General features: G+C 50.3%; 1 protein-coding gene across 1 annotated transcript in view; it reads right to left on the bottom strand.

Annotated features, from left to right (window-relative positions):
• The window catches only part of LOC115115257 (partitioning defective 3 homolog B-like), a 448,345-nt gene that overhangs the window by 142,992 nt on the left and 282,293 nt on the right, over window positions 1-23,060 (bottom strand). The window contains exon 14 of the mRNA XM_065016293.1: window positions 3,191-3,310. Coding sequence (XP_064872365.1) covers window positions 3,191-3,310 — 120 coding nt within the window. The remainder of the gene's footprint in view (window positions 1-3,190; window positions 3,311-23,060) is intronic.

The raw sequence follows: 23,060 nt of genomic DNA, 5'->3' as shown, positions 1-23,060 counted from the left end.
ACCACCCTGTAATAAATAATAACCACCCTGTAATAACCACCACCCTGTAATACATAATAACCACCACCCTGTAATAAATAATAACCACCACCCTGTAATAAATAATAACCACCACCCTGTAATAACCACCACCCTGTAATAAATAATAACCACCACCCTGTAATAAATAATAACCACCACCCTGTAATAACCACCACCCTGTAATAAATAATAACCACCCTGTAATAACCACCACCCTGTAATAAATAATAACCACCACCCTGTAATAAATAATAACCACCACCCTGTAATAACCACCACCCTGTAATACATAATAACCACCCTGTAATAACCACCACCCTGTAATAAATAATAACCACCACCGTGTAATAACCACCACCCTGTAATAAATAATAACCACCACCCTGTAATAAATAATAACCACCACCCTGTAATAAATAATAACCACCACCCTGTAATAAATAATAACCACCACCCTGTAATAAATAATAACCACCACCCTGTAATAACCACCACCCTGTAATAAATAATAACCACCACCCTGTAATAAATAATAACCACCACCCTGTAATAAATAATAACCACCACCCTGTAATAAATAATAACCATCACCCTGTAATAAATAATAACCACCACCCTGTAATAAATAATAACCATCACCCTGTAATAAATAATAACCACCACCCTGTAATAAATAATAACCACCACCCTGTAATACATAATAACCACCACCCTGTAATAAATAATAACCACCCTGTAATAAATAATAACCACCACCCTGTAATAAATAATAACCACCACCCTGTAATAAATAATAACCACCACCCTGTAATAAATAATAACCACCACCCTGTAATAAATAATAACCACCACCCTGTAATAAATAATAACCACCACCCTGTAATACATAATAACCACCCTGTAATAAATAATAACCACCACCCTGTAATAAATAATAACCATCACCCTGTAATAAATAATAACCATCACCCTGTAATAAATAATAACCACCACCCTGTAATAAATAATAACCACCACCCTGTAATAAATAATAACCACCCTGTAATAAATAATAACCACCACCCTGTAATAAATAATAACCACCACCCTGTAATAAATAATAACCACCACCCTGTAATAAATAATAACCACCACCCTGTAATACATAATAACCACCACCCTGTAATAACCACCACCCTGTAATAAATAATAACCACCACCCTGTAATAAATAATAACCACCACCCTGTAATAAATAATAACCATCACCCTGTAATAAATAATAACCATCACCCTGTAATAAATAATAACCATCACCCTGTAATAAATAATAACCACCACCCTGTAATAAATAATAACCACCACCCTGTAATAAATAATAACCACCACCCTGTAATAAATAATAACCACCACCCTGTAATACATAATAACCACCACCCTGTAATAAATAATAACCATCACCCTGTAATAAATCATAACCACCACCCTGTAATAAATAATAACCATCACCCTGTAATAACCACCACCCTGTAATAAATAATAACCACCACCCTGTAATAAATAATAACCACCACCCTGTAATAAATAATAACCATCACCCTGTAATAACCACCACCCTGTAATAAATAATAACCACCACCCTGTAATAAATAATAACCACCCTGTAATAAATAATAACCACCACCCTGTAATAAATAATAACCACACTGTAATAAATAATAACCACCACCCTGTAATAAATAATAACCACCACCCTGTAATAAATAATAACCACCACCCTGTAATAAATAATAACCACCACCCTGTAATAAATAATAACCACCACCCTGTAATAAATAATAACCACCCTGTAATAAATAATAACCACCACCCTGTAATAACCACCACCCTGTAATAAATAATAACCACCCTGTAATAAATAATAACCACCACCCTGTAATAAATAATAACCACCCTGTAATAAATAATAACCACCACCCTGTAATAAATAATAACCACCACCCTGTAATAAATAATAACCACCACCCTGTAATAAATAATAACCACCACCCTGTAATAAATAATAACCACCACCCTGTAATAAATAATAACCACCACCCTGTAATAAATAATAACCACCACCCTGTAATAAATAATAACCACCCTGTAATAAATAATAACCACCCTGTAATAAATAATAACCATCACCCTGTAATAAATAATAACCACCACCCTGTAATAAATAATAACCACCCTGTAATAAATAATAACCACCACCCTGTAATAAATAATAACCATCACCCTGTAATAAATAATAACCACCACCCTGTAATAAATAATAACCACCCTGTAATACATAATAACCACCACCCTGTAATAAATAATAACCACCACCCTGTAATACATAATAACCACCACCCAAAGTTATCATTTAGTTTACAGGTAACGTAATAACACAATGTTTTCCCAGCAAACTAAAACTGGTTCTGTGCAAGTTCCCTGAACATCTGTAAGGTTGCGGCAAATGTTTTCAAGAAACAACAACTGTACAGTAATTCTGATGGTTATACGTTTGTATAAAACATTCACCTGACGTTGCAAGAACGTTCCCAGAACACATTTTGCCTGTTCTTTAAAAGGTTCCCAGAACACATTTTGCCTGTTCTTTAAAAGGTTCCCAGAACACATTTTGCCTGTTCTTTAAAAGGTTCCCAGAACACATTCTGCCTGTTCTTTAAAAGGTTCCCAGAACACATTTTGCCTGTTCTTTAAAAGGTTCCCAGAACACATTCTGTCTGTTCTTTAAAAGGTTCCCAGAACACATTTTGTCTGTTCTTTAAAAGGTTCCCAGAACACATTTTGTCTGTTCTTTAAAAGGTTCCCAGAACACATTTTGTCTGTTCTTTAAAATGTTCCCAGAACACATTTTGTCTGTTCTTTAAAAGGTTCCCAGAACACATTTTGCCTGTTCTTTAAAAGGTTCCCAGAACACATTTTGCCTGTTCTTTAAAAGGTTCCCAGAATGCTTCATTAGGTTGGTGGGAACAGTCTAGTGGAAACATTGTGGTGACATCACAAAAGACATGTTGCCAAAAAGCACAACAACTGACCAGTGGTGCCGATGATTCTATAATGCTTCTTTTAGGTTGTATAAAACCAGCTGCTACAAGAACGTTCCGTTCAGATGATGTACAGTATAAAAACCATCTCACCTTTCTCTCTCCTCTTTCATCCTCTCCAGCTCCTCTTCACTCAGAACCTCGGACTTCTGTCTCTGTAGCGTGGCTTTGGCTTCTGCTTTCTTTACCTTCGCATCTTTCTTCTTTCCAAATCTGAGAGAGCGAGAGAGAGAGGGAGAGAAAGAGGAGAGAGAGAGAGAGAGAGAGAGGAGGGGGGAGGGGGAGAGAAAGAGGAGAGAGAGAGAGAGGGGGAGAGAAAGAGGAGAGAGAGAGAGAGGGGGAGAGAGAGGAGAGATAGATACGAAAAGGAGAGGAGAGAGAAGAGGGGATAGGAGAGAGAAGAGGGGAGAGAGAGAGAGAGAGAGAGAGAGAGGGGAGAGGGGGAGAGAAAGAGGAGAGAGAGGGGGGAGAGAGAGGAGAGATCGATACGAAAAGGAGAGGAGAGAGAAGAGGGGATAGGAGAGAGAAGAGGGGAGAGAGAGAGAGAGAGAGAGAGAGAGAGGGAGAGAGAGAGGGGAGAGGGGGAGAGAAAGAGGAGGAGAGAGGAGGGGGAGGGGGAGAGAAAGAGAGAGAGAGAGAGAGAGGAGGGGGGAGGGGGAGAGAAAGAGGAGAGAGAGAGAGGGGGAGAGAAAGAGGAGAGAGAGAGAGAGACAGAGGGGAGAGGGGGGAAAGGGGAGAAGGAAGAACGATCAATATCCAGTTTAAATATCCTTAAAGATAAAGCTAAATATAGGCTAACAAATGAGCCAAAACACAGGATATGAGCACACACCAGTCCACACATTCTTATTCTATGTAAGGCCTCAGGCCCTTTGAAACACTGTGACAGGGTGTCGGAAGCAATGTTCTGTTAGCATGTATCATTTCCGGTTCACAGACGGACTCATGGACTCTCTCCCCTCTCCTCTGCCATCTCTCTTTCACCCCGTCTCCAATCTCTCTCTCTACTCCTCTCTTTCACCCCGTCTCCAATCTCTCTCTCTCTCTCTACTCCTCTCTTTCTCTCTCTCTACTCTCTTTCTCTCTCTCTCTCTCTCTACTCCTCTCTCTCTCTCTCTCTCGCTCTACTCCTCTCTCTACTCTCTCTCTCTCTCTCTACTCCCCTCTCTCTCTGTACTCCTCTCTCTCTCTCTCTCTCTACTCCTCTCTTTCTCTCTCTCTCTCTACTCTCTCTCTCTCTCTCTCTCTCTTCCTCTCCATCTCTCTCTGTGTTCACATCAGGGCCATTCGTCATGCGTCCTAGTGGGGTCTCTCTTCCTCTCCATCTCTCTCTGTGTTCACATCAGGGCCATTCGTCATGCGCCCTCTCTCTTCCTCTCCATCTCTCTCTGTGTTCACATCAGGGCCATTCTCATGCTCCTAGTGGGGTCTCTCTTCCTCTCCATCTCTCTCTGTGTTCACATCAGGGCCATTCGTCATGCGTCCTAGTGGGGTCTCTCTTCCTCTCCATCTCTCTCTGTGTTCACATCAGGGCCATTCGTCATGCGTCCTAGTGGGGTCTCTCTTCCTCTCCATCTCTCTCTGTGTTCACATCAGGGCCATTCGTCATGCGTCCTAGTGGGGTCTCTCTTCCTCTCCATCTCTCTCTGTGTTCACATCAGGGCCATTCGTCATGCGTCCTAGTGGGGTCTCTCTTCCTCTCCATCTCTCTCTGTGTTCACATCAGGGCCATTCGTCATGCGTCCTAGTGGGGTCTAGCAGAGTGGAGAGGAGCCCTGCCACTCTGTCAAACAATAGTAACACAGAGTGGAGAGTTTATTTCACTTTTGTTTATTATCTACTTCACTTGTAAACATATGTTTCCATGCCAATAAAACCCCTTAAAGTGAATTGAAAAAAAAAAGGAATATCGGAATATAAATATACACTACATGACCAGAAGTATGTGGACACCTGCTCGTGCGAACAATCTCATTCCAAAATCATGGGCATTAATATGGAGTTGAATAAGTTGTAGTCATCACAGTGGGAACAACATCCTCTATTCATTCTTCCTGATGAACCCACTGAGTCAGTGTTGAAGAGGCCGACCCGGAACATCTCCCAGTCTGCGTGATTAAAACAATCTTGAAGCTGGTCTATCACTTGATGACGTGACGGGCCATTGCCCGGTTCAACCCGGGGCCAGCGTAATACAACTCCCTCCATGACACTTGATGACGTGACGGGCCATTGCCCGGTTCAACCCGGGGCCAGCGTAATACAACTCCCTCAATGACACTTGATGACGTGACGGGCCATTGCCCGGTTCAACCCGGGGCCAGCGTAATACAACTCCCTCAATGACACTTGATGATGTGACGGGCCATTGCCCGGTTCAACCCGGGGCCAGCGTAATACAACTCCCTCCATGACACTTGATGACGTGACGGGCCATTGCCCGGTTCAACCCGGGGCCAGCGTAATACAACTCCCTCCATGACACTTGATGACGTGACGGGCCATTGCCCGGTTCAACCCGGGGCCAGCGTAATACAACTCCCTCAATGACACTTGATGACGTGACGGGCCATTGCCCGGTTCAACCCGGGGCCAGCGTAATACAACTCCCTCCATGACACTTGATGACGTGACGGGCCATTGCCCGGTTCAACCCGGGGCCAGCGTAATACAACTCCCTCCATGACACTTGATGACGTGACGGGCCATTACCCGGTTCAACCCGGGGCCAGCGTAATACAACTCCCTCAATGACACTTGATGACGTGACGGGCCATTGCCCGGTTCAACCCGGGGCCAGCGTAATACAACTCCCTCAATGACACTTGATGACGTGACGGGCCATTGCCCGGTTCAACCCGGGGCCAGCGTAATACAACTCCCTCCATGACACTTGATGACGTGACGGGCCATTGCCCGGTTCAACCCGGGGCCAGCGTAATACAACTCCCTCCATGACACTTGATGACGTGACGGGCCATTGCCCGGTTCAACCCGGGCCAGCGTAATACAACTCCCTCGATGACACTTGATGACGTGACGGGCCATTGCCCGGTTCAACCCGGGCCAGCGTAATACAACTCCCTCCATGACACTTGATGACGTGACGGGCCATTGCCCGGTTCAACCCGGGCCAGCGTAATACAACTCCCTCCATGACACTTGATGACGTGACGGGCCATTGCCCGGTTCAACCCGGGGCCAGCGTAATACAACTCCCTCAATGACACTTGATGACGTGACGGGCCATTGCCCGGTTCAACCCGGGGCCAGCGTAATACAACTCCCTCAATGACACTTGATGATGTGACGGGCCATTGCCCGGTTCAACCCGGGGCCAGCGTAATACAACTCCCTCCATGACACTTGATGACGTGACGGGCCATTGCCCGGTTCAACCCGGGGCCAGCGTAATACAACTCCCTCAATGACACTTGATGACGTGACGGGCCATTGCCCGGTTCAACCCGGGGCCAGCGTAATACAACTCCCTCCATGACACTTGATGACGTGACGGGCCATTGCCCGGTTCAACCCGGGGCCAGCGTAATACAACTCCCTCCATGACACTTGATGACGTGACGGGCCATTGCCCGGTTCAACCCGGGGCCAGCGTAATACAACTCCCTCGATGACACTTGATGACGTGACGGGCCATTGCCCGGTTCAACCCGGGGCCAGCGTAATACAACTCCCTCCATGACACTTGATGACGTGACGGGCCATTGCCCGGTTCAACCCGGGGCCAGCGTAATACAACTCCCTCCATGACACTTGATGACGTGACGGGCCATTGCCCGGTTCAACCCGGGGCCAGCGTAATACAACTCCCTCAATGACACTTGATGACGTGACGGGCCATTGCCCGGTTCAACCCGGGGCCAGCGTAATACAACTCCCTCAATGACACTTGATGATGTGACGGGCCATTGCCCGGTTCAACCCGGGGCCAGCGTAATACAACTCCCTCCATGACACTTGATGACGTGACGGGCCATTGCCCGGTTCAACCCGGGGCCAGCGTAATACAACTCCCTCCATGACACTTGATGATGTGACGGGCCATTGCCCGGTTCAACCCGGGGCCAGCGTAATACAACTCCCTCAATGACACTTGATGACATGACGGGCCATTGCCCGGTTCAACCCGGGGCCAGCGTAATACAACTCCCTCGATGACACTTGATGACGTGACGGGCCATTGCCCGGTTCAACCCGGGGCCAGCGTAATACAACTCCCTCCATGACACTTGATGACGTGACGGGCCATTGCCCGGTTCAACCCGGGGCCAGCGTAATACAACTCCCTCCATGACACTTGATGACGTGACGCCCATTGCCCGGTTCAACCCGGGGCCAGCGTAATACAACTCCCTCGATGACACTTGATGACGTGACGCCCATTGCCCGGTTCAACCCGGGGCCAGCGTAATACAACTCCCTCGATGACACTTGATGACGTGACGCCCATTGCCCGGTTCAACCCGGGGCCAGCGTAATACAACTCCCTCGATGACACTTGATGACGTGACGGGCCATTGCCCGGTTCAACCCGGGGCCAGCGTAATACAACTCCCTCAATGACACTTGATGACGTGACGGGCCATTGCCCGGTTCAACCCGGGGCCAGCGTAATACAACTCCCTCGATGACACTTGATGACGTGACGCCCATTGCCCGGTTCAACCCGGGGCCAGCGTAATACAACTCCCTCGATGACACTTGATGACGTGACGCCCATTGCCCGGTTCAACCCGGGGCCAGCGTAATACAACTCCCTCGATGACACTTGATGACGTGACGGGCCATTGCCCGGTTCAACCCGGGGCCAGCGTAATACAACTCCCTCCATGACACTTGATGACGTGACGGGCCATTGCCCGGTTCAACCCGGGGCCAGCGTAATACAACTCCCTCCATGACACTTGATGACGTGACGGGCCATTGCCCGGTTCAACCCGGGGCCAGCGTAATACAACTCCCTCCATGACACTTGATGACGTGACGGGCCATTGCCCGGTTCAACCCGGGGCCAGCGTAATACAACTCCCTCCATGACACTTGATGACGTGACGGGCCATTGCCCGGTTCAACCCGGGGCCAGCGTAATACAACTCCCTCGATGACACTTGATGACGTGACGGGCCATTGCCCGGTTCAAAAAGGAGAGATGAAAATGATGAAACACGACGACAATCTTGAAAAACTTTTCTTAAAAGATTCCTCATGTCTTCTAAATATTGTTATTGGATTTTCAATATTGCAGAATCGATGTTATTTTGTAAACTTAAGTTTACTATTTTTATTGAGAAAATAAAGAAAAATGATTGGCATCCCAGAGTTCTAGTACTTGGCCTCTGGCCAAGATAAATCCCGAACAATGTTGAAGCATCACTGAGCGTTTCTACTGGCCAGTAAACGTGCACACTGAGCGTTCTATACCTTTCTACTGGCCAGTAAACGTGCACACTGAGCGTTCTATACCTTTCTACTGGCCAGTAAACGTGCACACTGAGCGTTCTACTTCTACTGGCCAGTAAACGTGCACACTGAGCGTTCTACACCTTTCTACTGGCCAGTAAACGTGCACACTGAGCGTTCTATACCTTTCTACTGGCCAGTGCACACTGAGCGTTCTACACCTTTCTACTGGCCAGTAAACGTGCACACTGAGCGTTCTACACCTTTCTACTGGCCAGTAAACGTGCACACTGAGCGTTCTACACCTTTCTACTGGCCAGTAAACGTGCACACTGAGCGTTCTATACCTTTCTACTGGCCAGTAAACGTGCACACTGAGCGTTCTATACCTTTCTACTGGCCAGTAAACGTGCACACTGAGCGTTCTATACCTTTCTACTGGCCAGTAAACGTGCACACTGAGCGTTCTATACCTTTCTACTGGCCAGTAAACGTGCACACTGAGCGTTCTATACCTTTCTACTGGCCAGTAAACGTGCACACTGAGCGTTCTACACCTTTCTACTGGCCAGTAAACGTGCACACTGAGCGTTCTATACCTTTCTACTGGCCAGTAAACGTGCACACTGAGCGTTCTACTTCTACTGGCCAGTAAACGTGCACACTGAGCGTTCTATACCTTTCTACTGGCCAGTAAACGTGCACACTGAGCGTTCTACACCTTTCTACTGGCCAGTAAACGTGCACACTGAGCGTTCTATACCTTTCTACTGGCCAGTAAACGTGCACACTGAGCGTTCTACTTCTACTGGCCAGTAAACGTGCACACTGAGCGTTCTATACCTTTCTACTGGCCAGTAAACGTGCACACTGAGCGTTCTACACCTTTCTACTGTCCAGTAAACGTGCACACTGAGCGTTCTATACCTTTCTACTGGCCAGTAAACGTGCACACTGAGCGTTCTACACCTTTCTACTGGCCAGTAAACGTGCACACTGAGCGTTCTATACCTTTCTACTGGCCAGTAAACGTGCACACTGAGCGTTCTACACCTTTCTACTGGCCAGTAAACGTGCACACTGAGCGTTGGTTCTGCAATGTGGCAAATCCAATTACAAGGTGTGGAGACATAAACATATATAGTTTTTCAATTTCAACTTTTATTTGAGAAGAAATAGGGAATTATTTAAGCAAAATGCTTTAGGTTTACAATTTACACTTTTGAATGCAATTATTAAAAGTAGTTTTAACTCCAATGTATGTAGTGATGTGTTCTACAGCAGGAAGTAGTGGTGACAATTCACCTTGATACAGTCTGGTGGGACAGGAAGTAGTGGTGACTATTCACCTTGATACAGTCTGGTGGGACAGGAAGTAGTGGTGACTATTCACCTTGACACAGTCTGGTGGGACAGGAAGTAGTGGTGACTATTCACCTTGATACAGTCTGGTGGGGCAGGAAGTAGTGGTGACTATTCACCTTGATACAGTCTGGTGGGACAGGAAGTAGTGGTGACTATTCACCTTGATACAGTCTGGTGGGACAGGAAGTAGTGGTGACTATTCACCTTGATACAGTCTGGTGGGACAGGAAGTAGTGGTGACTATTCACCTTGATACAGTCTGGTGGGGCAGGAAGTAGTGGTGACTATTCACCTTGACACAGTCTGGTGGGACAGGAAGTAGTGGTGACTATTCACCTTGATACAGTCTGGTGGGGCAGGAAGTAGTGGTGACTATTCACCTTGGCACAGTCTGGTGGGACAGGAAGTAGTGGTGACTATTCACCTTGACACAGTCTGGTGGGACAGGAAGTAGTGGTGACTATTCACCTTGACACAGTCTGGTGGGGCAGGAAGTAGTGGTGACTATTCACCTTGATACAGTCTGGTGGGACAGGAAGTAGTGGTGACTATTCACCTTGACACAGTCTGGTGGGACAGGAAGTAGTGGTGACTATTCACCTTGACACAGTCTGGTGGGACAGGAAGTAGTGGTGACTATTCACCTTGATACAGTCTGGTGGGACAGGAAGTAGTGGTGACTATTCACCTTGATACAGTCTGGTGGGGGCAGAAAGTAGTGGTGACTATTCACCTTGATACAGTCTGGTGGGACAGGAAGTAGTGGTGACTATTCACCTTGATACAATGACACAGTCTGGTGGGACAGGAAGTAGTGGTGACTATTCACCTTGATACAATGACACAGTCTGGTGGGACAGGAAGTAGTGGTGACTATTCACCTTGACACAGTCTGGTGGGACAGGAAGTAGTGGTGACTATTCACCTTGACACAGTCTGGTGGGACAGGAAGTAGTGGTGACTATTCACCTTGACACAGTCTGGTGGGACAGGAAGTAGTGGTGACTATTCACCTTGACAGTCTGGTGGGACAGGAAGTAGTGGTGACTATTCACCTTGACACAGTCTGGTGGGGCAGGAAGTAGTGGTGACTATTCACCTTGATACAGTCTGGTGGGGGCAGGAAGTAGTGGTGACTATTCACCTTGATACATTCTGGTGGGACAGGAAGTAGTGGTGACTATTCACCTTGATACAGTCTGGTGGGACAGGAAGTAGTGGTGACTATTCACCTTGATACAGTCTGGTGGGGGCAGGAAGTAGTGGTGACTATTCACCTTGATACAGTCTGGTGGGTCAGGAAGTAGTGGTGACTATTCACCTTGACACAGTCTGGTGGGGCAGGAAGTAGTGGTGACTATTCACCTTGATACAGTCTGGTGGGGGCAGGAAGTAGTGGTGACTATTCACCTTGATACAGTCTGGTGGGACAGGAAGTAGTGGTGACTATTCACCTTGATACAGTCTGGTGGGGGCAGGAAGTAGTGGTGACTATTCACCTTGATACAATGACACAGTCTGGTGGGACAGGAAGTAGTGGTGACTATTCACCTTGACACAGTCTGGTGGGACAGGAAGTAGTGGTGACTATTCACCTTGATACAATGACACAGTCTGGTGGGACAGGAAGTAGTGGTGACTATTCACCTTGATACAATGACACAGTCTGGTGGGACAGGAAGTAGTGGTGACTATTCACCTTGACACAGTCTGGTGGGACAGGAAGTAGTGGTGACTATTCACCTTGACACAGTCTGGTGGGACAGGAAGTAGTGGTGACTATTCACCTTGACACAGTCTGGTGGGACAGGAAGTAGTGGTGACTATTCACCTTGACAGTCTGGTGGGACAGGAAGTAGTGGTGACTATTCACCTTGACACAGTCTGGTGGGGCAGGAAGTAGTGGTGACTATTCACCTTGATACAGTCTGGTGGGGGCAGGAAGTAGTGGTGACTATTCACCTTGATACAGTCTGGTGGGACAGGAAGTAGTGGTGACTATTCACCTTGATACAGTCTGGTGGGACAGGAAGTAGTGGTGACTATTCACCTTGATACAGTCTGGTGGGACAGGAAGTAGTGGTGACAATTCACCTTGATACAGTCTGGTGGGACAGGAAGTAGTGGTGACTATTCACCTTGATACAGTCTGGTGGGGGCAGGAAGTAGTGGTGACTATTCACCTTGATACAGTCTGGTGGGGCAGGAAGTAGTGGTGACTATTCACCTTGACACAGTCTGGTGGGGCAGGAAGTAGTGGTGACTATTCACCTTGATACAGTCTGGTGGGGGCAGGAAGTAGTGGTGACTATTCACCTTGACACAGTCTGGTGGGGCAGGAAGTAGTGGTGACTATTCACCTTGATACAGTCTGGTGGGGGCAGGAAGTAGTGGTGACTATTCACCTTGATACAGTCTGGTGGGACAGGAAGTAGTGGTGACTATTCACCTTGATACAGTCTGGTGGGGGCAGGAAGTAGTGGTGACTATTCACCTTGATACAATGACACAGTCTGGTGGGACAGGAAGTAGTGGTGACTATTCACCTTGACACAGTCTGGTGGGACAGGAAGTAGTGGTGACTATTCACCTTGATACAATGACACAGTCTGGTGGGACAGGAAGTAGTGGTGACTATTCACCTTGATACAATGACACAGTCTGGTGGGACAGGAAGTAGTGGTGACTATTCACCTTGACACAGTCTGGTGGGACAGGAAGTAGTGGTGACTATTCACCTTGACACAGTCTGGTGGGGCAGGAAGTAGTGGTGACTATTCACCTTGACACAGTCTGGTGGGGCAGGAAGTAGTGGTGACTATTCACCTTGATACAGTCTGGTGGGACAGGAAGTAGTGGTGACTATTCACCTTGACACAGTCTGGTGGGACAGGAAGTAGTGGTGACTATTCACCTTGATACAATGACACAGTCTGGTGGGACAGGAAGTAGTGGTGACTATTCACCTTGACACAGTCTGGGGGGGGCAGGAAGTAGTGGTGACTATTCACCTTGATACAGTCTGGGGGTGCAGGAAGTAGTGGTGACTATTCACCTTGATACAGTCTGGGGGGGCAGGAAGTAGTGGTGACTATTCACCTTGATACAGTCTGGTGGGGCAGGAAGTAGTGGTGACTATTCACCTTGACACAGTCTGGGGGGGGCAGGAAGTAGTGGTGACTATTCACCTTGACACAGTCTGGGGGGGGCAGGAAGTAGTGGTGACTATTCACCTTGATACAGTCTGGGGGGGCAGGAAGTAGTGGTGACTATTCACCTTGATACAGTCTGGTGGGACAGGAAGTAGTGGTGAGGCTACTATGAGCCCTGAGGCTACTATTATGAGCCCTGAGGCTACTATTATGAGCCCTGAGGCTACTATGAGCCCTGAGGCTATTATGAGCCCTGAGGCTACTATGAGCCCTGAGGCTACTATGAGTCCTGAGGCTACTATTATGAGCCCTGAGGCTACTATTATGAGCCCTGAGGCTACTATTATGAGCCCTGAGGCTACTATGAGCCCTGAGGCTACTATTATGAGCCCTGAGGCTACTATTATGAGCCCTGAGGCTACTATTATGAGCCCTGAGGCTACTATGAGCCCTGAGGCTACTATGAGCCCTGAGGCTACTATGAAACTAGCCAGGTTTCTTTATCAATGTTTTATTTGACATGAGTCTATAATGAATCATTCTGCGATGCCAGATCCACCTCACAACAACCTGGTGGTACGCCTGGACAACATAGTGGTAACAAGATCCACCTCACAACAACCTGGTGGTACGTCTGGACAACATAGTGGTAACAAGATCCACCTCACAACAACCTGGTGGTACGTCTGGACAACATAGTGGTAACAAGATCCACCTCACAACAACCTGGTGGTACGCCTGGACAACATAGTGGTAACAAGATCCACCTCACAACAACCTGGTGGTACGTCTGGACAACATAGTGGTAACAAGATCCACCTCACAACAACCTGGTGGTACGTCTGGACAACATAGTGGTAACAAGATCCACCTCACAACAACCTGGTGGTACGTCTGGACAACATAGTGGTAACAAGATCCACCTCACAACAACCTGGTGGTACGCCTGGACAACATAGTGGTAACAAGATCCACCTCACAACAACCTGGTGGTACGTCTGGACAACATAGTGGTAACAAGATCCACCTCACAACAACCTGGTGGTACGTCTGGACAACATAGTGGTAACAAGATCCACCTCACAACAACCTGGTGGTACGTCTGGACAACATAGTGGTAACAAGATCCACCTCACAACAACCTGGTGGTACGTCTGGACAACATAGTGGTAACAAGATCCACCTCACAACAACCTGGTGGTACGTCTGGACAACATAGTGGTAACAAGATCCACCTCACAACAACCTGGTGGTACGTCTGGACAACATAGTGGTAACAAGATCCACCTCACAACAACCTGGTGGTACGCCTGGACAACGTAGTGGTAACAAGATCCACCTCACAACAACCTGGTGGTACGTCTGGACAACGTAGTGGTAACAAGATCCACCTCACAACAACCTGGTGGTACGTCTGGACAACGTAGTGGTAACAAGATCCACCTCACAACAACCTGGTGGTACGTCTGGACAACATAGTGGTAACAAGATCCACCTCACAACAACCTGGTGGTACGCCTGGACAACATAGTGGTAACAAGATCCACCTCACAACAACCTGGTGGTACGCCTGGACAACATAGTGGTAACAAGATCCACCTCACAACAACCTGGTGGTACGTCTGGACAACATAGTGGTAACAAGATCCACCTCACAACAACCTGGTGGTACGTCTGGACAACATAGTGGTAACAAGATCCACCTCACAACAACCTGGTGGTACGTCTGGACAACAACCTGGTGGTACGTCTGGACAACAACCTGGTGGTACGTCTGGACAACAACCTGGTGGTACGTCTGGACAACAACCTGGTGGTACGTCTGGACAACAACCTGGTGGTACGTCTGGACAACAACCTGGTGGTACGTCTGGACAACAACCTGGTGGTACGTCTGGACAACAACCTGGTGGTACGTCTGGACAACAACCTGGTGGTACGCCTGGACAACAACCTGGTGGTACGCCTGGACAACAACCTGGTGGTACGTCTGGACAACATAGTGGTAAACCACAGAGGAGAAGATCACAAAGTCATTTCCACGGAAACAGAGGTGGGGAAAAGGGCTCTCAGTTCACAGAGGAAAACAAACAGACAGAAAGTTGTTGTGTCAGCTGGGAGGAAGAGAGAGAGAGAGAGAGATGAAACAGAGGGCTATATATCCTCCTCTCAGCCTCACAGTAGATCTCAGAGCCCTTCTCATCTCCTTACCACAGACGAACCACTCCAGCTCTTTTCATGTTGTCTGATATTGAAGAACGCGGGAATTGAAATAAACAATGTTCTTTGTTTGACTTTATTTCCTGGCTCAAGTTGTTATCAGCACCTGGTTGGTTGGTGGTTGGTTGGTTGGGCCCCCCCCCGAACCCCCCCCTCCTGTTCAGACCAACGTCACCATGAAGATGTTCATCATGTTGACACACAGAAACTTCGACATTCATGTCAGTTAAGTTTTGACGTCAATGAAACTAACCTTAAAATGTAAGCTTCCTCATTATTCTGACTGTAGTGGGGTTAAAGTTAGGATTCTGTCCTCATTATTCTGACTGTAGTGGGGTTAAAGTTAGGATTCTGTCCTCATTATTCTGACTGTAGTGGGGATAAAGTTAATATTCTGTCCTCATTATTCTGCCTGCAGTGGGGTTAAAGTTAGGATGCTGTCCTCATTATTCTGACTGTAGTGGGGATCAAGTTAGGATTCTGTCCTCATTATTCTGACTGTAGTGGGGATAAAGTTAATATTCTGTCCTCATTATTCTGCCTGCAGTGGGGTTAAAGTTAGGATGCTGTCCTCATTATTCTGACTGTAGTGGGGTTAAAGTTAGGATTCTGTCCTCATTATTCTGATTGTAGTGGGGTTAAAGTTAGGATTCTGTCCTCATTATTCTGACTGTAGTGGGGATCAAGTTAGGATTCTGTCCTCATTATTCTGACTGTAGTGGGGTTAAAGTTAGGATTCTGTCCTCATTATTCTGACTGTAGTGGGGTTAAAGTTAGGATTCTGTCTACACACAATACCTCATAATGACATCACAATACCCCATAATGACATCACAATACCCCATAATGACATCACAATACCCCATAATGACATCACAATACCCCATAATGACATCACAATACCCCATAATGACAAAGAGAAAACCAGGTTTTGAGAAATTGTATCAAATGTTGTTACAATGAAAAACTGAAATACCTTTTTTACATCAGTACTCAGACCCTTTGCTATGAGACTCGAAATTGAGCTCAGGTTCACCCTGTTTCCATTGATCATCCTTGAGATGTTTCTACAACTGGATTGCAGTCCACCTGTGGTAAATTCAATTGTTTGGACATGATTTGGAAAGGCACACACCTGTCTTTAATAAGGTCTCACAGTTGACAGTGCATCTCCACACACACACACACACACACACACACACACACACACACACACACACACACACACACACACACACACACACACACACACACACACACACACACACACACACACACACACACACACACACACTCTTCTTGGTCTCTCCTTCTGTCTTTGTCTCGCTCTCTCTGTTTATATTTCTCTGTCTTTATCTCTTTCCTTCCCTCCCTCCCCTTCTCTCTGCCTCTCTCTCTCTCTCTCCCTCCCTCCCCCTCCCTCCCCTTCTCTCTCTCTCTCTCTCCCTCCCTCCCCCTCTCTCCCCCCACTTCTCTCTCTCTCTCTCTCCCTCCCTCTCTCCCTCCCCCCACTTCTCTCTCTCTCTCCCTCCCTCCCTCTCTCTCTCCCCCCCCCACTTCTCTCTATCTCTCCCTCCCTCCCTCCCCTTCTCTCTATCTCCCTCCCTCCCTCCCCCTCCTTCCCTCCATGGTGTGTGGCCACCGCTCTCTAATCGGATATATCAATAGATGGGGAAGCTGCAGCGTGTCAATAAGAAGTGCTCCTTCAGCAAATACCGTCCTGAATAAAAATCTATATCTTGAAGGAGACTGTAAGAACATTTCTTTAGACGAGGACATACAGTACGTTTACTAACCATCATTGAGGAATCGTTCTTTAGGAGTGTTGGATTTGAAGGAACTATTTTGATGACATAGAATTATAAATGGACAGATTTGGAATAGGTGCAGAAGAGTTGAACGCAACATATATTTTGACAGAAATCAATCGTGGCGAACATTTTTTTGGACAGACGCTGTCTGAGTAAATGATTCCAACACACAGTCAGGGGAGGAACGACAGGTGGTTAGAGCTGGAGGTTGCTGGATCTAATCCCCCGAGCTGACAGGGTAAAACACCTGTTCTTCTGGCCCTGAACAAGGCAGTTAACCCACTGTTCACCGGTAGGCCGTCATTTTAAATAAGAATTAGTTCTTAACTGACTTGCCTGGTTAAATAAAGGTTAGAAGGGAGGGACGACCAGTTACTGATGTATAGGTATATTATTCAGCTACACTACAATACCAGTTCATAACTGCATTACACTGGACTCCCATGACCAACGAATTACCAGGCCACAGATAACAGAACCAGTTATAGGGGGATTACCAGGCCACAGATAACAGAGACAGTTAAAGGGGATTACCAGGCCACAGATAACAGAACCAGTTAAAGGGGATTACCAGGCCACAGATAACAGAACCAGTTAAATGTGATTACCAGGCCACAGATAACAGAACCAGTTAAAGGGGATTACCAGGCCACAGATAACAGAACCAGTTAAAGGTAATTACAATGCCACAGATAACAGAACCAGTTAAATGTGATTACCAGGCCACAGATAACAGAACCAGTTAAAGGGGATTACCAGGCCACAGATAACAGAGACAGTTAAAGGGGATTACCAGGCCACAGATAACAGAACCAGTTAAAGGGGATTACCAGGCCACAGATAACAGAGACAGTTAAAGGGGATTACCAGGCCACAGATAACAGAACCAGTTAAAGGGGATTACCAGGGCACAGATAACAGAGACAGTTAAAGGTGATTACAAGGCCACAAATATCAGAACCAGTTAAAGGTAATTACAATGCCACAGATAACAGAACCAGTTAAATGTGATTACCAGGCCACAGAAAACAGAACCAGTTAAAGGTGATTACCAAGCCACAGATAACAGAACCAGTTAAAGGTAATTACAATGCCACAGATAACAGAACCAGTTAAATGTGATTACCAGGCCACAGATAACAGAGACAGTTAAAGGTGATTACCAGGCCACAGATAACAGAGACAGTTAAAGGTGATTACCAGGCCACAGATAACAGAACCAGTTAAAGGGGATTACCAGGCCACAGATAACAGAGACAGTTAAAGGGGATTACCAGGCCACAGATAACAGAACCAGTTAAAGGGGATTACCAGGCCACAGATAACAGAACCAGTTAAAGGTGATTACAAGGCCACAAATATCAGAACCAGTTAAAGGTAATTACAAGGCCACAGATAACAGAACCAGTTAAAGGGAATTACCAGGCCACAGATAACAGAACCAGTTATAGGTGATTACCAGGCCACAGATAACAGAGACAGTTAAATGTGATTACCAGGACACAGAAAACAGAACCAGTTAAAGGTGATTACCAGGCCACAGATAACAGAGACAGTTAAAGGTGATTACCAGGCCACAGATAACAGAGACAGTTAAAGGTGATTACCAGGCCACAGATAACAGACATTTCAAGGTGATTACCAGGCCACAGATAACAGACAGTTCAAGGTGATTACCAGGCCACAGATAACAGACAGTTCAAGGTGATTACCAGGCCACAGATAACAGACAGTTCAAGGTGATTACCAGGCCACAGAAAACAGAGACAGTTAACAGAACCAGTTAAAGGTGATTACCAGGCCACAGAAAACAGAGACAGTTAACAGAACCAGTTAAAGGGGATTACCAGGCCACAGATAACAGAGACAGTTAAAGGTGATTACCAGGCCACAGATAACAGAGACAGTTAAAGGTGATTACCAGGCCACAGATAAGAGAGACAGTTAAAGGTGATTACCAGGCCACAGATAACAGAGACAGTTAAAGGTGGGCAGGCCACAGATAACAGAACCAGTTAAAGGTGATTACCAGGGGATAACAGATTAAAGGGAGAGGGGCAGGGCTGGATATGGGAACCAGGAAAGGTAGGGCTAAATGGGGAGGATGTAATAACTCAACATCTGAACCCTTGATCTAAATGTGTTCATATTTAATTCAGGGCAGATTGTAGCTTTAATGGTTCTTCTGAGATATTACAGGGCATTATTCAGGGAGGAGAGGGCTGCAGAAAACCAATAGGGCTGGTCATTATCCAAAAGGGGAGTGACAACAGTCTTTAATCTGGCTATGGGGAGGGAGGAGAGGGGAGAGGGGCAGGGCTGGCTATGGGAGGGGGTGAGGGGCAGGGCTGGATGGGGAGGGAGGAGAGGGGTGAGGGGCAGGGCTGGCTATGGGGAGGGAGGAGAGGGGAGAGGGGCAGGGCTGGCTATGGGGGAGGGGGGGGAGGGGCAGGGCTGGCTATGGGGAGGAGGGGGCAGGGGCAGGGCTGGCTATGGGGAGGGGAGGGAGAGGGGAGAGGGGCAGGGCTGGCTATGGGGAGGAGGAGAGAGGGGAGAGGGGCAGGGCTGGCTATGGGGAGGGAGGAGAGGGGAGAGGGGCAGGGCTGGCTATGGGGAGGGAGGAGAGGGGAGAGGGGCAGGGCTGGCTATGGGGAGGGAGGAGAGGGGAGAGGGGCAGGGCTGGCTATGGGGAGGGAGGAGGGAGGAGAGGGGCAGGGCTGGCTATGGGGAGGGAGGAGAGGAGAGGGGCAGGGCTGGCTATGGGGGGGAGGGAGGAGGGGAGAGGGGCAGGGCTGGCTATGGGGAGGGAGGAGAGGGGAGAGGGGCAGGGCTGGCTATGGGGAGGAGGAGAGGAGAGGGGCAGGGCTGGCTAGGAGGGGGGGAGGGAGGAGAGGGGCAGGGCTGGCTATGGGGGAGGGAGGAGAGGGGCAGGGCTGGCTATGGGGAGGAGGAGAGGGCTGGCTAGGGGAGGGCTGGCTATGGGGAGGGAGGAGAGGGGAGAGGGGCAGGGCTGGCTATGGGGAGGGAGGAGAGGGGAGGGCAGGGCTGGCTATGGGGAGGGAGGAGAGGGGAGAGGGGCAGGGCTGGCTATGGGGAGGGAGGGGGAGGAGAGGGGCAGGGCTGGCTATGGGGAGGGAGGGAGGAGAGGGGCAGGGCTGGCTATGGGGAGGGAGGAGAGGGATGGGGAGAGGGGCAGGGCTGGCTATGGGGATGGGGAGGGAGGAGAGGGGCAGGGCTGGCTATGGGGAGGGGAGGGGAGAGGGGCAGGGCTGGCTATGGGGAGGGAGGGGGGGAGAGGGGCAGGGCTGGCTATGGGGAGGGAGGAGGGGGGGAGAGGGGCAGGGCTGGCTATGGGGGGAGGAGGAGAGGGGCAGGGCTGGCTATGGGGAGGAGGAGGAGAGGGGCAGGGCTGGCTATGGGGGGAGGGAGGAGGGAGGAGAGGGGCAGGGCTGGCTATGGGGAGGGAGGAGGGGGAGAGGGGCAGGGCTGGCTATGGGGGGGAGGGGGGGAGAGGGGCAGGGCTGGCTATGGGGAGGGAGGAGGAGAGAGGGGCAGGGCTGGCTATGGGGAGGGAGGAGAGAGGGGAGAGGGGCAGGGCTGGCTATGGGGAGGGAGGGGGAGGGAGGAGGGAGGGAGGAGAGGGGGCAGGGCTGGCTATGGGGAGGGAGGGGGATGGGGAGGGAGGGGCAGGGCTGGCTATGGGGGGAGGGAGGGGAGAGGGGCAGGGCTGGCTATGGGGAGGGAGGAGAGAGGAGAGGGGCAGGGCTGGCTATGGGGAGGGAGGAGGGAGGAGAGGGGCAGGGCTGGCTATGGGGAGGGAGGAGGGAGGAGAGGGGCAGGGCTGGCTATGGGGAGGGAGGAGGAGGAGAGGGGCAGGGCTGGCTGGGGGATGGGGAGGAGGAGAGGGCCAGGGCTGGCTATGGGGAGGGGGGGGCAGGGCTGGGAGGGAGGAGAGGGGGCAGGGCTGGCTATGGGGAGGGAGGAGATGGGGAGGAGAGGGGCAGGGCTGGCTATGGGGAGGGAGGAGAGAGGAGAGGGGCAGGGCTGGCTATGGGGAGGGAGGAGGAGGAGAGGGGCAGGGCAGGGGGCTGGCTATGGGGACGGAGGAGAGATGGGGGGAGGGGGAGAGGGGCAGGGCTGGCTATGGGGAGGGAGGAGGGAGGGGAGAGGGGCAGGGCTGGCTATGGGGAGGGAGGAGGGAGGGGAGAGGGGCAGGGCTGGCTATGGGGAGGGAGGAGGGTGGAGAGGGGCAGGGCTGGCTATGGGGAGGGAGGAGGGAGGAGAGGGGCAGGGCTGGCTATGGGGAGGGAGGGAGGGGATGGGGGGGAGAGGGGCAGGGCTGGCTATGGGAGGGGAGGAGAGGGGAGAGGGGCAGGGCTGGCTATGGGGAGGGAGGAGAGGGGAGAGGGGCAGGGCTGGCTATGGGGAGGGAGGAGAGGGGAGAGGGGCAGGGCTGGCTATGGGGAGGGAGGAGAGGGAGAGGGGCAGGGCTGGCTATGGGGAGGGAGGAGAGGGGAGAGGGGCAGGGCTGGCTATGGGAGGAGGGAGGAGAGGGGCAGGGCTGGCTATGGGAGGGAGGAGAGGGGAGAGGGGCAGGGTTGGCTATGGGGGGGAGGAGAGGGGAGAGGGGCAGGGCTGGCTATGGGGAGGGAGGAGAGGGGAGAGGGGCAGGGCTGGCTATGGGGAGGGAGGAGAGGGGAGAGGGGCAGGGCTGGCTATGGGGGAGGGAGGAGAGGGGAGAGGGGCAGGGCTGGCTATGGGGAGGGAGGAGAGGGGCAGGGCTGGCTATGGGAGGGGAGGAGAGGGGAGAGGGGCAGGGCTGGCTATGGGGAGGGAGGAGAGGGGAGAGGGCCAGGGCTGGTTATGGGGAGGGAGGAGAGGGGAGAGGGCCAGGGCTGGCTATGGGGATGGAGGAGAGGGGCAGGGCTGGCTATGGGGAGGGAGGCTGTTTGACATGTTTAATGTGCTCAGGGCCCGAGAGGCAGATTCTTAGTGTTGTTCCGATTCACTCATAGCTCGTATGTGGAGCCACTCTACTGTGCTCATCATTATGTACACAGAACCACAGCTCCTAATCGCCAGGGATGACTCTCATTTCCTAATTAGGAGTACCTGGTGTGTACAAGGCTGTCTCTCTCACCAATCCCCCTCTCACCCTCCCCCCCTCTCTCACCACTCCCCCTCTCTCACCACTCCCCCTCTCTCACTACTCCCTCCCCCACTCTCACCTCCCTCCCTCCCCTCCTCCCCCTCACCACTCCCCCTCCCCCTCTCTCTCACCACTCCAGCAGGGCTGGCTATGAGAAGGAGAGAGGAGAGAGGGAGAGGGGCAGGGCTGGCTATGGGAGGGGGAGATAGGAGAGGGAGAGGGGCAGGGCTGGCTATGGGGGAGGGGAGAGTGAGGAGAGGGGAGAGGGGCAGGGCTGGCTATGGGAGGGGGAGAGAGGAGAGGGGCAGGGCTGGCTATGGGAGGGGAGAGAAGAGAGGGGAGAGGGGCAGGGGGCTGGCTATGGGGAGGGGAGAGGAGAGAGGGAGAGGGGAGGGAGAAGGGCAGGGCTGGCTATGGGAGGGAGAGAGGGAGGGGAGAGGGGCATGGCTGGCTATGGGAGGGGAGAGAGGAGAGGGGAGAGGGGCATGGCTGGCTATGGGAGGAGAGAGGAGAGGGCTGGGGAGAGGGAGGAGAGGGGCAGGGCTGGCTATGGGAGGGGAGAGAGGAGAGGGGAGAGGGGCATGGCTGGCTATGGGAGGGAGAGAGAGGGAGAGGGGCATGGCTGGCTATGGGAGGGGAGGAGAGAGGAGAGAGGGGCAGGGCTGGCTATGGGAGGGGAGAGAGGAGGGAGAGGGAGGAGAGGGGCAGGGCTGGCTATGGGAGGGGAGAGAGGAGAGGGGAGAGGGGCATGGCTGGCTATGGGAGGGGAGAGAGGAGAGGGGAGAGGGGCAGGGCTGGCTATGGGAGGGGAGAGAGAGGGGAGAGGGGAGAGGGGCAGGGCTGGC

This window comes from Oncorhynchus nerka, linkage group LG3, assembly GCF_034236695.1.
Source record: "Oncorhynchus nerka isolate Pitt River linkage group LG3, Oner_Uvic_2.0, whole genome shotgun sequence".
Classification (NCBI taxonomy): domain Eukaryota; kingdom Metazoa; phylum Chordata; class Actinopteri; order Salmoniformes; family Salmonidae; genus Oncorhynchus; species Oncorhynchus nerka.
Note: the sequence above shows the minus strand (reverse complement) of the source record. Positions and strands in the feature narration are given on the sequence as shown.